Consider the following 16668-nt stretch of genomic DNA (forward strand, 5'->3'; position numbering starts at 1 on the left):
TCTGTTGATGTTTGTGAAGTTAAAGATCTGAAACCTTTATTTATGCGGGTGAGATTCATCTAATTTAATTATTTCACCTACATACTAGGCAACGCCTGAAAATGATATTTTTTCATTTTATATACTTCTTCATGGACCAGGTAATTTATCAACAATATTTTGAGTGTGTCCAAATTTTTGTAGACAAGGACTGGATTCAACTCCCTGGGGAGCTGCTTATATTAACATTTTACAACAGAGATGAAGAACATTTAAGATAAGGTAATATAGAAGTCTAGGCATCTACAGGGCTTATGACCTGTGAATGGCTGGCTTAAGTGGCCACTTTACACACTGTGTAACATTCACCATTCTGCCTATATTTGAACATCTATATTCCTTCAATGCTTTCATCTGTTGATGTGTGTGAAGTTAAAGAGCTGAAACCTTTATTTATGCGGGTGAGATTCATCTAATTTAATTATTTCACCTACATACTAGGCAACGCCTGAAAATATTATTTTTTCATTTTCTATACTTCTTCATGGGCCAGGTAATTTATCAACAATATTTTGAGTTCGTCCAAATTTTTGTAGACAAGGACTGGATTCAACTCCCTGGGGAGCTGTTTATATTAACATTTTACAACAGAGATGAAGAACATTTAAGAGAAGGTAATATAGAAGTCTAGGCATCTACAGGGCTTATGACCTGTCAATGGCTGGTTTAAGTGGCCACTTATTTATTCACTTCTTATTTAAACTGGTGAACAATGTCAAAGATTCCCTATACTCACAAGTTCTTTAGAATATCTTGTGACCTTCTTCTTTTGCCGCTCCTACCGGAGGTTGGCGACTATCATTCCGAATTCATCGCGATCCTGGTCCAGTCTGATCAGCGCTGCTGCGTCCTGCACACCGACCCGCTGTCTGAGATTTCTGAGCCATGATGCTCTTCTCCGTCCCATACCATATATGGGATTGCCCTGAACTATTATTTCTCATCAACTTCAGGGTGCCTGGAAGAATGACTAGACAGGTGCCACCGTTTTGTAGCAACAATTCACGGACAGTGTATACTTGTAATGCCGTATTAAATAGACTTCATGAACTCGGCAATAGTTATTCCCACGTATCTGATATATTTAGTGTAGGGTATTGTTCCCATAGAACAAATCTTTTGAACTTTTTCAAAGATGGTGAATGGTAATTATATTTATTTATTCATGCATTTTATAATATATATATATATATACAGTTTTTTGTTCACTTTGCCTAGCTGTGTGAAACAGTACTTATGATTTTCTTGTTGTTTTACTGTAGAATGTTTAATTATTTAAACTTTCTACTGAATATGCTGTATAATTTTTAGGCTATTTTTTTAAATATAAATCTTGTAATATTTTTGGTTTAATTTTTTTTTTTATAAAACTCGAAACTGCATTCAATTTGCCGATATGTGAGAATCCAGGATAAGTCATTCCGCGAATGCCCCGGTTCAAGTTGAGTTTAATAAGTCAAAATTGACTTATCGAATTTCTCACGCCCCCCTTTCAAAATGCAACCGCCAGCCAACTCGGTCATCAAGAATGATATTCCATAAAATCAAAAAAATTAAATCCACTTTTCGAGCTCTCTCACAGATTCTCTTTTACATATCGGATCGTGGTCCTGTGGCTAGTGTCTCGGACTCACGGACCAAAGGTCCGTGGTTCGAATCCCACTCTACCCCAACTCGATTCCCATTTTCTAATAGTGAGTTATTTACAACTCGTTGAAAATATTTCTTTTTACAATTCAAAAATATGATAATAAGAATTATATTATCATAAGCAATATATGATGAGTTTAAAATAAAGTTAAATGAGTTTATTATAGAAATAAAAAACGAGTTATACTTTAATCCACAAATTATCACTTGTCTTTTATTTCTATAATAAATTACAATGAACTTCTATCAATAATTTTCACTTACAAACGTAAATGTTTTAAATGAGTTTTAACAAATTACATCAAGGATAGAGTATACCCTACAGAAGGGAATATGGAAGTCTAGGCATTTACAGGGTTTATGACCTTTCGTTGGCTGGTTTAAAAGGCCACTTTACACACTGCGTAACATTCACCATTTTGCCTATGTTTGAACATCCATATTTCTTAAATTCTTCCATTTGTTGATTTTAGTGAAGTTATCGAGCTGAAACCTTTATTGTTGTGAAGTGATTCACCTGACTGAATTATTTCACGTACTAGGTAACGCCCGAAAACAATTTTCCAATTTTTAAACTTTTTCCTTTTTTTATTTTATAGTTTGGAAAATTGTTTTCAGGCGTTGCGTAGTACGTGAAATAATTCAGTTAGATGAATATCTTCACAACAATAAAGGTTTCAGCACTTAAACTTCACTAAAATCAACAAATGGAGGAATTGAAGAAATATGGTTGTTCAACTACTACTACTATTACTATTACTACCATCACGTCATTCCTCCGTAGGGGTAGGCAGAGAGAATGGACCGCCACACACGTCTATCCTGGCATACATTCCTAGCTTCCTCCACATTCATACATGCCCTTCGGTTCTGTCTACTTTTGACATGACCAGACTTAAGATTTTGGTTTATCTGATCATGCCACGTCTTGCTTGGTCGTCCTCGTCTCACGTTGCCGTTCATTTTTGCCATATATACTTGTTTCACCATTCTTTCGTCGTCCATTCGTTCTACGTGACCAAACCATCTCAGAGACCCTTTCTTAATCTTATCAATTATACTTGACTCAGATTTACACTCTCGCCTGATTTCATCATTCGTAACCCTGTCATACATTGATTTCCCGCACATTCGTCTAAGAGATGGTTGTTCAAACATAGGCAAAATGGTAAATGTTACACAGTGTGTAAAGTAGCCACTTAAACTAGCCAATGGCAGGTCATAAGCCCTGTTGTAATTTGTTAATCTTGACTGCCTAGGGGGTAAAATCCAGTCTTTTGTCTTCAAACATTTCGACAAACTTAAATATTGTAATTAAATGAGTTTAGTTAATTTCTTTAAAAGATAACGGATATTCTAGGAGAAAGAGTGATTTTTATAAAAGTAGTAATTATTTAATTTTTCGCTGATTTGCGCCCGCTGCGTTAACCTGTTGCATTGTAGCGAAACGACGAAGATTCGTTTGTGTTAGTAGGAGCACTAGAATCATTTATATGAAAACTTATTATTTCGCACACATAAAACAGAGGTCACTAAAGTTTTGAATAGACTGTACGCGCAAATACTCACATCCATCAAGCGCAAATCTATAGGTACACATCTACACGGCCCACGGACACATACCCGCTTTACACAAATATACAGGGTGTTCTTTAAACCCTGTCACATCCGAAACCACAATCATCAGTATGGACAAGAAGACACATTAGCATATTTAAAAAATATTTGGGACAAAAAATTTTATAAAAAATCAAATATTAAAAAAAAACAATTGGTTGCTTACTTCTGCAGGGGAGAAGTGAGGGAAGCGCGGCGCAGTATCAGACTACCTCCTTCTCACCTTCCTTGTTTATGCCCCACAGAAGTAAGCAACCATTTGCTTTTCTGATATTTTATTTTTTTTAATTTTACTAGTTCAAAAAAAATATTTTTATGTGCCAATATGTCTTCTTGCTCATACTGATCATCGTGATTTCGGATGTGACAGGGTTTAATGAACACCCTGTATATATTCACCTTATTTACATTTCATTTTTTTACTGTGAAAATTTTAACAGCGGAATCAATATAACGGTTCTGTTATTTATGTTATCTTATGTCTGCTTTAACCACATTTTAAAAATAAATTTAAAGTTTCAACTACGAAAATTACGAACGCTGTAACAAATTAACTTTTCTGATGGAATTTTAGTTAATTAATGTTTATTTTTATTCATTTTTCATGTTTACTCGTTTCATGGCGTTAAAGATTATTTTATTACCAGTATTTTTATGTCATGTTTTCCCGCTCATTCGTAATGAAACGTGTTAGTGTTGCCACACCTTTAAACAATTCGAACATAATATACCTAGGTAGGACCACTACTACTGTTAGATAAAATATGTAGGTAACCTACCTACTTATTCAACCCGTCCCAATTCTTAACTTAATTTTTTTTCGCATTTTTCCAGAAGTTAGGACCTATCTGCGATTTCTAACTTTAAAACACGACTCAAGCGCAAAATATCAACAATTTTCCTAAAAAAAAAATTATAAGTGCATTATTTTAATCTTAATATTTGTTATTTATCGTAAATTTGTTGTTTGTGTGTACGTCGCAACGTAACGGCCGATCGACTCGATTTTTCGCACAGGGATAGCCGGAGGTAGGAAGTGAAAAAGGCTTACTTTTCATTCCGAAAATTAATAAAGTACACTAAAAAATAATGAAATACAGTAACAATTAGCAATTTTATTTTAAAATGGGTAGTCAGTAAGGCGGGATGTCAAAAAAAAGAAAATTATATTTTTTAATTATATTTCACGGGGACCCGTCACAACAGATCTTCACGAGTCGTAGTGACGTCAGGAGCTTGCATAGCACTGACCCCCCACATCCAAGAATAATAATGGGAGTCTGATTTTTACCTCTTCTTTGGTATTGTGATCATGTTCATATTGGCTTTGATATATTTTTTTTCAAAAGTTCTGTTGTTTTTTTTTTTATCAATTTCATTTATTTATTTCATTTCATTTATTTATTTTTGGTTACGTTGAGAACAGTACAGAGTATACAATTAATTCTCAACACATTACAATATATATATATATATCAGATTTACTAAATAGAAAAGAGAAAAAAAAAAGTAAATTGTCATGTAAAATTGACATACATATTACAATTTGGAAATTGCCCTCCTAAGCGTAATTCCACTGTCATGAAATATATCGACATCCGAGGCGATACGATTGAATAACACGATTGCTCTACCTACCGGCATAACCATTGGCAGGTTGGTTCTGCATCATGGTAAATAGAACAACCTGTGTTGTCTTTGTCGAAGATAATTATCAGGGACAAATAGACCGAATTCATTCAGGATATCAGAATTATGTATGCGACCACCAATGAGTTGAAAAAAGTGAACACCCAAATGAATATTCCTTCTCCCCAACAATGATTGGTAGCCCAGCATTCCTAGTAAGAAGTCAGTCGGGAAAAGCCACGGATAAAATCCATACTCCCTAAGATTAATATAACGCAGAATTCTTTAAAAATTATTGTATACAAATATCATCGTATTGTAAAATATTATTTGCTTATATGTAAGTACTTTTAATTCGTTTAACATTTTTTAAAGAATATATTTTGAATCCTGAGGTATCTTGTACATTTTTGTTGTTCCCTGGAGTTCTTGCGCCGTGCACAAAACAAAATACTCTCCTTTTATGGCTAACGCGTGAATGCAGGAAGCAATCAATCCATTTGCCGAGTAATTACAATTAAATCTTTTGTACCGTCGTAAACCAGGCATATTATTAAATGCATTATGCTTTTATTGATATGCACGCACGATCAATGCAGTCGGCGTGATGTTTATCAGTTGATTCGAGGTCGGAATTCGAGAAATATACACAGCAAAAAACGAGTGACGAGAAAATAAGCTCATTTTAATTTAGACCGGATGAAATTGTTAGAATGTGTATATCTAGCGATTTATTTAACTTTTTGTACATAATGTTATTTGTACATTGGCGGGGCGGGCTTATTGCCAAATGGTAATTTCTTCCAACCAACCAATATAATAAAAGTTTAATTTTTATAATTCAAGTTACAGAATATATTTTTTAAAAAATCCAGCTTTGTTCTTTTTTGTGCAGTTTTTTAAACGAGGTACCGCGTGGAACGTATTCCCCGTGTAAAAAGAAGTTCGAGAGTATAAATTATTATAGCAGGAGAGGTTAAACCAGCAGTTCACAATGGAGTTCTAGTGCCAATTCTAATGTATGGGCGCGAAGTATGGAATTGGAAAAATGATGATGAAAGTAGATTGAATGCTGTCGAGATCCATTCCTTTAGGCGAATGTGTGGTAAAACGATGTTTGATAGATGCACAAATGTTGAGATGAGATCCGTAAACTGTGTAAGGCTGAGACATGTATTATCGACAGAATCAAGAAAGGGGCGCTGCGTTGGTTTGGACATGTAGAGCGAATGGACAGCGAAAAAACGGGTAAAAGGATCTACGATGCGAATGTTGATGGATGCAGAAAACGAGGAAGATCGAGAAAGACATGGCACGACCAAGTCGATCAAGTACTTGAAGATGGACATGTCAAGAGTAGGAATAATCGGCGTGCGTGCATGAAAAGATGTATGAATGTAGAGGAAGCGAGGTCTGTATGCAAAGACAGAGTGATATTGCGTTCTATCCTCGCTGCCTACCCCTACGGGGAAACGGCGTGATGGTATCTTATAAAAAATGTACTCAAAGTTTTATGTAACTAAAATATTACTTTTCGACCGGCAGATTACGCCTCTTGAAATTAAGACCAAACTTAGGTACGTTGATACTCGTATAAAGGCTTAGTATTTAAGTCAAATTTGTCCCTATGATTTAAAGAAAATAAATTGAAAGGGAATTTTATAAACTCAACTAATCCTATATTTAAAAAAAATAAAATTATGCGTCGTGTTATCAGCGCTATGATTTTGTAAAGCTTAGTAATTTTGAAACCACTCCGCGTGTTACGTCACAGGTTCTCTTTGGTCAGTTCTGCTGAATGGTAATTTGATTTCCCGCTATCCGGAAACCTATCGCAAAACTCTATCATTGGTTGATTCGTAATAACTTGTGACGTCTTTCAAATAAGTTCGTTTTTATTATTTTATTTACACATTTTCAAGAAACTTCGTCGTACTATTTAATTTGTACGTATAATTTTTACCGCGCTCAAGAAAACATTTTTATATCAATTTTCCGGTAGCACTGACCTTCCTTATAATGTGGGAGTGCTATAACTTCTGACGTTATTAGATTAAGACGATGCTTAATCGATAAATGATGGATTTTTTATTGAAAACGCCACATGTTCTATGTTTAATGGATAATTTCCTGACTGCTATAATTATTAGTAATGTGTATGAATAGTCCTGTGACAATAATTACAAGGTATTGAGTTTAGATTAAATCGAAGGAGTGCCTTTCGGAAAATGATTAGTCCACGCTGATCACGCAAAAACATTACTCGTATGATTATAATTACCCGGGTACCTCGTGTATTGTTAAAACACGACTTCTGTCAAAGGAGTGCCCAGTGAGTAAAATACACATTAATTTAATGTCCCTACATAGAATTAAGAATAGTCCAGAAACCGCATACGCGCATCAAACAGAAGGCGACTAAACTACTCATAAAAGAGAAGTTTTACGTTTTGACCCATTACTTTCTTTGTAGACGTCGCTCAATACGCAACTCCCGATTTGAATTCAACTATGCCGTGTTGTGTCCTTTTAAAGTGTAGAAATACTGCCAGGATCTTAAAGAAACAGGATGCAATCACAGTTCGTGTGTAATTAGCAAATGAATGTGTAAGTAGCAAATGCATTACATAAAAATTGAATTATTTTTCCACCTGTCAGATTGTCAAAGAAAACAAAATGGACATTTCCTTCGTGTTGCCAGGGTAGTAATTTTTTTTTACCCTACTTTGCTCATCGAATAAAAATTGGATCTCGAAATAAACAACGCCGTGGTGGACATTTGACCGACATTATCTTTAAAACATCAAATATTATTTAACATGATATAAAAATATCAGTTTTATATCAAATAAAATTTATTTTATATTTTAAGTTCTTGATTAAATTACTCTTATTAAACGACCCTTTGCTTATCTTCTCTGTTGTGTCAATCAATGTTTCCGCGTGCACAATAAAATTTTGAGAGATTGAAAAATTGCTTTTTTTTAAACCTTACATTTGTGTTATGATTATATTTTTCCCATCTGGCAACATTACGCCGCGACTTCACGAATGCGCGCGGCGAAAGTAGCGGGATTTTCGGACACAGTCCGATGTATTCAAATATGATTCTACGCTCCTTCTGGACTATTCTTAATTCTCAAAATCTCCCAAAATATCAAACTAATAAACTTCAATCTGTTTTCAATGCAGCAGCAAGGCTTATTACGGGAGTAAAAAAATATTCTCACATCTCACAACATCTTCGAGATTTGCACTGGTTAAAAAGCCCAGAGAGAATAAAATACAAGATGTGCTGGACAGTATTCAAATCCCTTCATGAAATGGCTCCAAAATACCTATCGGACCTTTGTATTAGGGAAAATACATGTCAAAGAAAATCTACTCTTAGGTCAGCATTTGATTCAGGAAGAGGAAAACTTGTTGAAATCCGGCGCTCTCCACACACTAGATTTGGAGATCGTGCTTTTGCCGCCGCCGGTCCCTCTGCCTGGAACCGATTGCCTTCAAACTTACGAATCATCGACAGTCCCAGTCAGTTCAGATCCCAACTAAAATCCCACTTCTTTAAACTATCATACCCTCAATTTTAAATCTGGAAATATAATGTATCACTTAAGTTTAGTTAGAATGTAAGTTTAGATATACAATTGTAAAGCGCCCTTGAGGTGATTTTTTACAAAAATGGCGCTATATAAATTAGCCAAATATTATTATTATGTGTCCCTAGTTACTATTTGTTTTTTTCATCCGAAACCTAATTTCGGCTTCTGTTCTTGTTTTGGCCGAAACCGGAACTTTAAAAAGTCAAAAGTTACTTAACGAGTGCATTACAACAAGTGCTAAATAAAATACACACTGAAATAAAAGGCGTAATTAATTACATTAATTAAAATACGTATGTAGAAATGTCAGTAGAAAAACTCAATCTATTAAAAGGCATAAATTTAATGAGTAAATTTGTTTATTTTTAGCGCTTTAGTTTTTATGTTACCTACATACATACATAGGTATAACTTATATTTATTTATTGATTCAAAATTACACTCTTTTACATATCGACGAACTTATTAAGGCTTTTTAGGCTGTGCCCGTGTTAAGCCATAATAATTAACAATAAAAAATACACAGTCAAATGAATTAAAGTATTATAACATTTGATGCAATATAATAACAATCCAGAAAAACATATTTTAAATTATAAAATTCCAAAAAGATTACAAATAAAAAATAACCAGATATAAACATTAAAATAAATAAAATTAAATACTTAAATAATACTATGTTGTTTAAAATTGTATACCCTTTATTAACTTATTTATTTATTATATATATATATATATATATATATATATATATATATATATACGGCCTAAGCCAATTACAACGGTTACATGAAGAAACATAAATGCAAGAAACTGAATAAAAAGAACATAAAACTATTTAGCAAAGACAAACAAGGGCAAAACAATAATAGTATACAATATAATAAAAAAAACGAAAGACCAAAAACTTTGAGCTAAACCATGCCAATCCAACTTCATCCCACACCGTTTAGTCGCGAAGAGATCTACGAAAAGCCGGAAGATCTGATCGGAACTTATATCTGTATGTTTAATTTATTTTTTTCTAACTCCCAATTTTAAGATTTTTTTATATAACTGATGGATAAAATGAACTTCTGTTATGAATGAAAATTAATGAATGTACAATATGTAAGTTATTAGTTTTTTTTTTTTTTAATTTTCCTATTCTTATTACTTCATTTCGATGTTTTTTTTTACTTTTGTGTAAAATACATGTCTGTTCTTTAGATATAAATATGTGTAAAACATGGAAAAAGCCTACAAGGCGTTTAAATAAAAAAAAGTATATATTCATTATAAAAATTTTGTTACATACCTAATCAAATATACAAAATAATAATAATAATGATAATTTTTCGTTGATCCCAAACTTTCAAAATTTTCCTTAAGATAAAAATAACTTTATTTAATTTACTTAGATATAACTTTGAATTATCTATCCTTACCTCTGTTTTGTATAAATACATTTAACTCTTTAATAAAGATACCAGTCTCGAAGATGTCGTGAAAGCGATGAAACCGGTCACTGGATATTCCAAATTTGTGGATTAAAGTATCACTCGTGTTTTATTTATATAATAAATTACAATGAACTCAAACTTTTTTTTCTATGATATATTTTGTTGCCCTTTAATAATAAGGAATATTTTTCTGTTTTTTTAAGTATTTTTTTTCCTTTTTTAATTACTATAAAATAAAAAAGTACCTTATAATCTTTTAAAGAATATTTTCTTTTCTCTTTCTGATATTACACAAAAATATTATATTTGTCTTTTTATTATAGGGCTAAAAATTCATAAACATTTCTTGTATACCCACGAACAGGCCATGCCTTTGTGGTATTTTTTGTTTACTATTTTTACTGTTGATATGTATTTCATTGCTTTGTAATTATCCTTTTTTTTTAAGACTCCGTTTTACCTCTTATGTATATTGTAAAAAAAATAAAAATATATTTAACAAATTTTAAAAAGTATAAAATAAAATAAAATAAAACAGTATCAAAGAAATCAATAAAAAAACATAATTGAGATATGGTTTCTATAAACCCACTGTACACTTTAGTAAGACATTAGAGTCATAAATAATAAGTGAGAATAAATTAAATAATACAAAAATAAATTACAAGTAACTATTCCAAATTTCAGTTATTTTTTTATTTTTTTTGGACTGTGTTATTTCGAAACCGTATTAAAATTAGATAAACAACAAATAATGTCTTGAACAAGTAGAAGAATTTGTGTACTTGGGAAGCATGTTTTTGTATGTGGAGTGATAGGAAGTAAAAGTATGCTTTTTTAAAACATCGTGTTCACAAATATAAATGTAAATAACAAATGTCTTGAACAAGTAACGTGCATATTATTAAAGAATGCTGCAAATAAAAATTATTACATAAACATGAATTTTAATAAACACTGGACAACACACTTAGTAGTAAAAGTGCTGATATTTTTATTTTATTTTATTGAAATAAACGGCAATTAGTGCCTTTTACATATAAGTTGCATATAATAAAATACACACATGTAAGTGAGATAAGTAAAATATAGTATTTAAAATAAATTATTACTAAACAGTTATTTGCAAATTAAGGAGTCAAAAAAAAAGATACACGGTTCAAAAATAGTATTACTCGTTATAAAAATACTTAAAAAATTAAATATTTGGTGATAGAAATATTTTTAACCTGTAAAAAAAAGGAGAAAAAAAAAGTAAGAAAGCAACACATATTAAAAAATTAAAAACAATTTTGAATAACACTAAACGAAGATTTTTCTTTTTTAAGTTACATTTATTATTATTTAAATCTACTACTTAGGTAACTAAAATAAATATACACATAATTACATAAAATTGATAGCAAAAATATTTTGTATTTTCAAATAAAATCAAGGAAAGAAAAGAAAAAAATAATATTGCTGAATAACTGGGTTTTAATTGTTGTCTGTTTCTCTTGTTGCAGCCATGAGCCGGCGGCGGGGTGCTTGGGAGGGCGGGCGGCGCTAGGCGGGGGCGCCATGGCCGCGCTGCAGGGCCCCCCGCCGGGGGGCGGCAGTCCGCAGCACCGCCGCAAGGGCGGAGACCCAGCCTCGCAAGGTAATTTGGCTTTATTTTTTATTCTAAATTCGTTACAGCAGAGAGGGAAAACATTTTTGACAAGGAAATATGGAAGTCTACGCATTTGCAAGGCTTACGACCAGTCGCTGGCTTTTTTGAGTGGCCACTTTGCGCACTGTGTAACATTCACCAATAAGCTAGCCAATTTTAATCATTTTCATTTAATCATTTATTTATTTATTCATATATATGTACATTACAAAATAAAATATCTTAATTCATACATATATAAATAATTAGGTAAAATTAGGTATATGTAAAAAAAACACATTAGTATACATAATATCCAAAGAATAATATGTTAAAAAAGTAAGAGAATCTTGTAACGAAAAACTCCCTCAGAGACGTGAAAAATGTCAATGTCCAAAGTGATATTGTTCAACATAGAGATAGCCCTTCCAACAGGCATAACTATTGGCAGGTTGGTCCTGTATATTGGAATGTGAAACAGTCTATGTTGACGCTGTCTAAGGTAATTATCAGGAACATAAAAGCTAATGCTCCGCATAATTTCAGGGTTGTCAATAATACCGCGCAACAATCGAAAGAAGTGCGTTGTTAAATACACATTCCTTCTAGTCTTCAAACTGCTGTAACCAAGCATACCCTGGAGAAACTCAGTGGGATAAAGCCATGGATAATATCCGCACTCCCTCATGTAGAGAAACCGAAGAAATTTCTTCTGAACCCTCTCCACCATAAGAGAGTACTTCAACTCACACGGTCCCCAAATCATCGAGCCACTCTCGAGTCTACTTCGCACCAACGAGTTATAAAGAATTCTCAGTACTCGTGTACTACCAAAAACCCTAGCAGTACGCAAGACGAATCCTAACATCTTCAATGAACTACTACAAACTGTTTCGATCTGATCATGAAATGTCAGGGAACTCACAAAAGTGATGCCTAGATCTTTAACCTTCGCAATCCGTATAAGATTCTGGTCATTCATTCTATAGCGGAAGAATAGCGTTTTGTGGGCCCTGGTGAAAGACATAACTGAGCATTTTGAAATATTGAACAATAATTTATTTCGTCTTCCCCATTCAGATACGTTTAATATATCCGTTTGGAGAGAACGAAAATCATCAGGTCATCATGACAGGTCGTAAGCCCTGTAAATGTCTAGAGTCCCATATTCCCTTTTTAAAAATGTTTACCTTCAGTTGTAAAGAATTTAGATCTTAATAATGAATAAAAACCGGGTTGTGGTCCCGTTATAGTATTGTGCACTCACGGGCCAAAGGTCCGAGGTTCTAATCCTTCTCTACCACAACTTGATTTCCATTTCCCCAGCTCAAGTTATATAGAATAGTCCAGAATAGAAAATTGGAATATTTTAAATAATAAGAACTAAGTCTTATGACCTGTCATTTATTTATTTAACTTTTTGTACATAATGTTATGTGTACATTGGCGGGGCGGGCTTATTGCCAAATGGCAATTTCTTCCAAACAACCAATAAAATAATAGTTTTATTTTTATAATTCAAGTTACAGAACATATTCAATAGAAAATAAAGATTAAAAAGCTAAAGATATATAAAAATATAAATAAACATATTTGTTTATAGATTACCTTAAATCAAAACTATTACTCAATGGGTAAAAGGAAAGGAGGAGAGATTAAGGAAGAGAAAGGAGATGTTTATTCAGACGTGATTTAAACAGAGATAATGTAGTAACATCTTTAATGGTGGATGGGAGATGATTCCACAGTCGAGCCGCATGGACACTATATAAGTTAGAGAAGAAAGAGGAATTGTGGATGGGTATTAAGAGAGTGCCTTGAGAATTAGAACGAAGAGGAAAACTACGAACTGATAATCGTTGAAATTTTTCACGCGGGTATATAGGAGCATTAAACCCTGTCACATCCGAAACCACGATGATCAGTATCAACCAGAAGACATATTGGCACATTGAAATATTTTTTAGAACGAATAAAATTTAAAAAAATAAAATATCAAAAAAAGCAAATGGTTGCTTACTTCTGCAGTGGTGTAACAATGAGTGGGGAGGGGGGAGTCTGATACTGCGTCGCGCTCCTCTCACTTCTCCCCTGCGGGGGTAAGCAACCATTTGTTTTTTTTAATATATAATTTTTTTAATTTCTTTGTTCTAAATATTTTTTTAAATACGCTAATATGTCTTCTTGCCCATACTGATCATCGTGGATTCGGATGTGACAGGGTTTGAAGAACACTCTGTATATTGTGTTGTTGTGTTATGTTTATGTTTTTTGTAATGACACTGTAATTATACCGATTTAGCGCTGTGTGCGCAGCAATAAACTTAAATAAATAAAAATTCCAGGGGAGAAGCCGAGCACTCTGAAGGTCCACCTCCCGAACAGCGGCTTCAACGTGGTGAAGTTCGGCGAGGCGGGCGACGTGCGCGCGGTCATCGCGCTGGTCACGTCGCGGCTCGCGCTCGGCCAGCGCCACTACGGGCGCTGCTACGCGCTGCGGGCGTGCCAGTGCCAGCTGTCCGCCAAGCAGGTAAACAAACTGTACGGGGTGTTCTTTAAACCCTGTCACATCCGAAACCACGATGATCAGTACGGGCAAGAAGACATACTAGCATATTAAAAAAAACAAATGGTTGCGTACTTCTGCAGTGGTGAAGCGGGGGGGGGGGGGCGCCGCCGCGCGGTTGACGGTATATCAGACTCCCGTAGAAGTAAGCAACCATTTGTTTTTTAAATATTTTATTTTGGTAAATTTTATTTTTTCTAAAAATTTATTTTAATGTGCCAATATTTCTTCTTGCTCATACATCGTGGTTTCGGATGTGGCAGGGTTTAAAGAACACCCTGCATATATAAATATATATATATATTTATTTTAAAATTTATTTATCAACCCTTACGGATTATTACATTTACTTTTTTATTCATACTCTGTTGTTCAAAATAATATTGTTTTACATCTTTTGAAAAGTTTGTCTGAGTCTTTTGTTTAGTTTTGCCTGGTAGTTTATTTTATAATTTCAGTCCTTGGTTTATTAGTCTCGACTGTCCTTGTCTAGTTTTAGAAAGTTGCATATGATTTTTTTCTGATATTCTCGTATTATTATTATTATGGTTAACTTATATAAACAGCGCACTAAATTTGGTGAGCGCGCATTTGCGGTCGCAGGCCCTATGGCATGGAATGCTCTCCCAGCAGAGGTGCGAGGCTGTGAAAGTGAAGTGATGTTTCGGAAAAAAACTTAAAACCCACTTGTTCTCTAAATCATTTGAATAAATCCGTAGCACGTGACAACAAAATAAATTATTTTAATTAAATTACAAATTTAAAGCTTCAATTAAATTAACTTAACAATAGAATCACCATGTAAAGCGCCCTTGAGGTATTTTATTACGAAAATGGCGCTATATAAGTTATCCACAATAAATAAATAGCGCCATTTTCTACGCCATACTCCGTTGTTCAAAATAACATTTTTTACATCTTTTGAAAAGTTTGTCTGAGTCTTTTGTTTAGTTTTGTCTGGTAGTTCACTGTATAATTTCAATCCCTGGTTTATTAGTCTCGACTGTCCTTGTCTTGTTTTAGAAAGCTGCATATAATTTTTTTCTGATATTCTCGTATTATTATTATTGATAACTTATACAGCGCCATTTTCGTAATATAAAATTTCAAGGGCGCTTTACAAAGTGATTATATAAAGATATAAATTTAATTTAAACTTTTTGATTCAAGAAAAATAATGTACTTTGTCACCACATGCTAAGAATTTATTCAAATTATTTAGAGAACAAGTGGGTTTTAAGTTTCTTCCGAAACATCACTTCACTCTCACAGTTTCGGACCTCTGCTGGGACAGCATTCCATGCCGTAGGGCCTGCGACCGCAAATGTGCGTTCGCCGAATTTAGTGCGCTAGTTGCGTAGAGGTATAATAATTTTTCCTTTCGACGTAGATGTAGCTGATCTAAGCGTAAGACGTCTGTCAGCCAGTTCATCTAGAATGCAGAGTTCCCTTAGATATTCTGGAGCAGAGTTGTGCACTGACTTATACATTAGCCAAGAGAATTTGTCTTCCACCCTCTGTGGAAAACGTAGCCAGTGTAATTCCCGATTATGTCCATGTTTACTACAATTTTTTACAAGTTTTAGTTTGTCGTCTACAATTACATTAGTGGCTAATTTATGGATAAATTTTAATGATTCTAGTTGAAAGAGTTCAGTTATATTTAATTGGTTAGTTTGTTTAAAAAGTTCTCTAGATGCTGTTAGATAAGTGAGGTCATATACTAACATTAATATTTTATTTTTTTGTCTTTGTAGTCTGTTTATGTCATTTTGATATCCTGTTCCCCATAGTAGTTGCATATAACATATTTTAGTTTTTACATAGGCTTCATACATTAGAATTTTTTCCGTTTTTAGAACAAAATTTTGGATTTTTCATTTGTCTGTTATCAGTCTTTTGTTCACAGTAGTCAGGTTTTTATTTTTATCACTAGAAATTTTCCCCTGCTTTGTTTAGGATCGAGTTACTTTTTATTGGCCATTTATTTATTTACGGACATTGTCAAACAAACAAAACAAACAAACCATCACGCCGTTTCTGCGTAGGGGTAGGCAGACAGACCTCGCTTCCTCTACATTCATTCATACATCTTCTCATGCACGCACGCCGATTATTCCTACTTTTGACATGTCCACCTTCAAGTATTTGATGAACTTGATCGTGCCATGTCTTGCTCCGTTCTCTGCATTCATCAACATTCGAACTGTAGATCCTTTTAGTCATTCTTTCGCTGTCCATTCGCTCTACATGTCCAAACCATCACAGCATCCCTTTCTTGATTCTGTCGATAATGCATGTCTCAGCCTTACACAGTTCACGGATCTCGAAATTTGTGCACCCATCATACATAAAAAAAGACTCGATAATGTCTATCATTCCCACTTTGCTAATTAAATTGCTGATTTATTTTATTTTATTTTATTATTTTGTTGGTATCATAAAGTAATGCCTAGTAGGAGAAAACCCCTGCTAAGGCAGACTAACATA

General features: G+C 33.5%; 1 protein-coding gene across 1 annotated transcript in view; it reads left to right on the forward strand.

Moving 5' to 3' along the window:
* Fak (protein tyrosine kinase 2 Fak) overlaps positions 1-16668 on the forward strand; it is a 124376-nt gene that overhangs the window by 74556 nt on the left and 33152 nt on the right. Inside the window, exons 2-3 of the mRNA XM_088230375.1 lie at positions 11488-11621; positions 13958-14142. Of these exons, the coding sequence (XP_088086501.1) occupies positions 11488-11621; positions 13958-14142 (319 nt within the window). The remainder of the gene's footprint in view (positions 1-11487; positions 11622-13957; positions 14143-16668) is intronic.

The sequence above is a fragment of the Micrasema longulum genome, unplaced genomic scaffold, assembly GCF_059751315.1.
Source record: "Micrasema longulum isolate JH-2025_06_02 unplaced genomic scaffold, ASM5975131v1 h1tg000748l, whole genome shotgun sequence".
In the NCBI taxonomy this organism is placed as follows: domain Eukaryota; kingdom Metazoa; phylum Arthropoda; class Insecta; order Trichoptera; family Brachycentridae; genus Micrasema; species Micrasema longulum.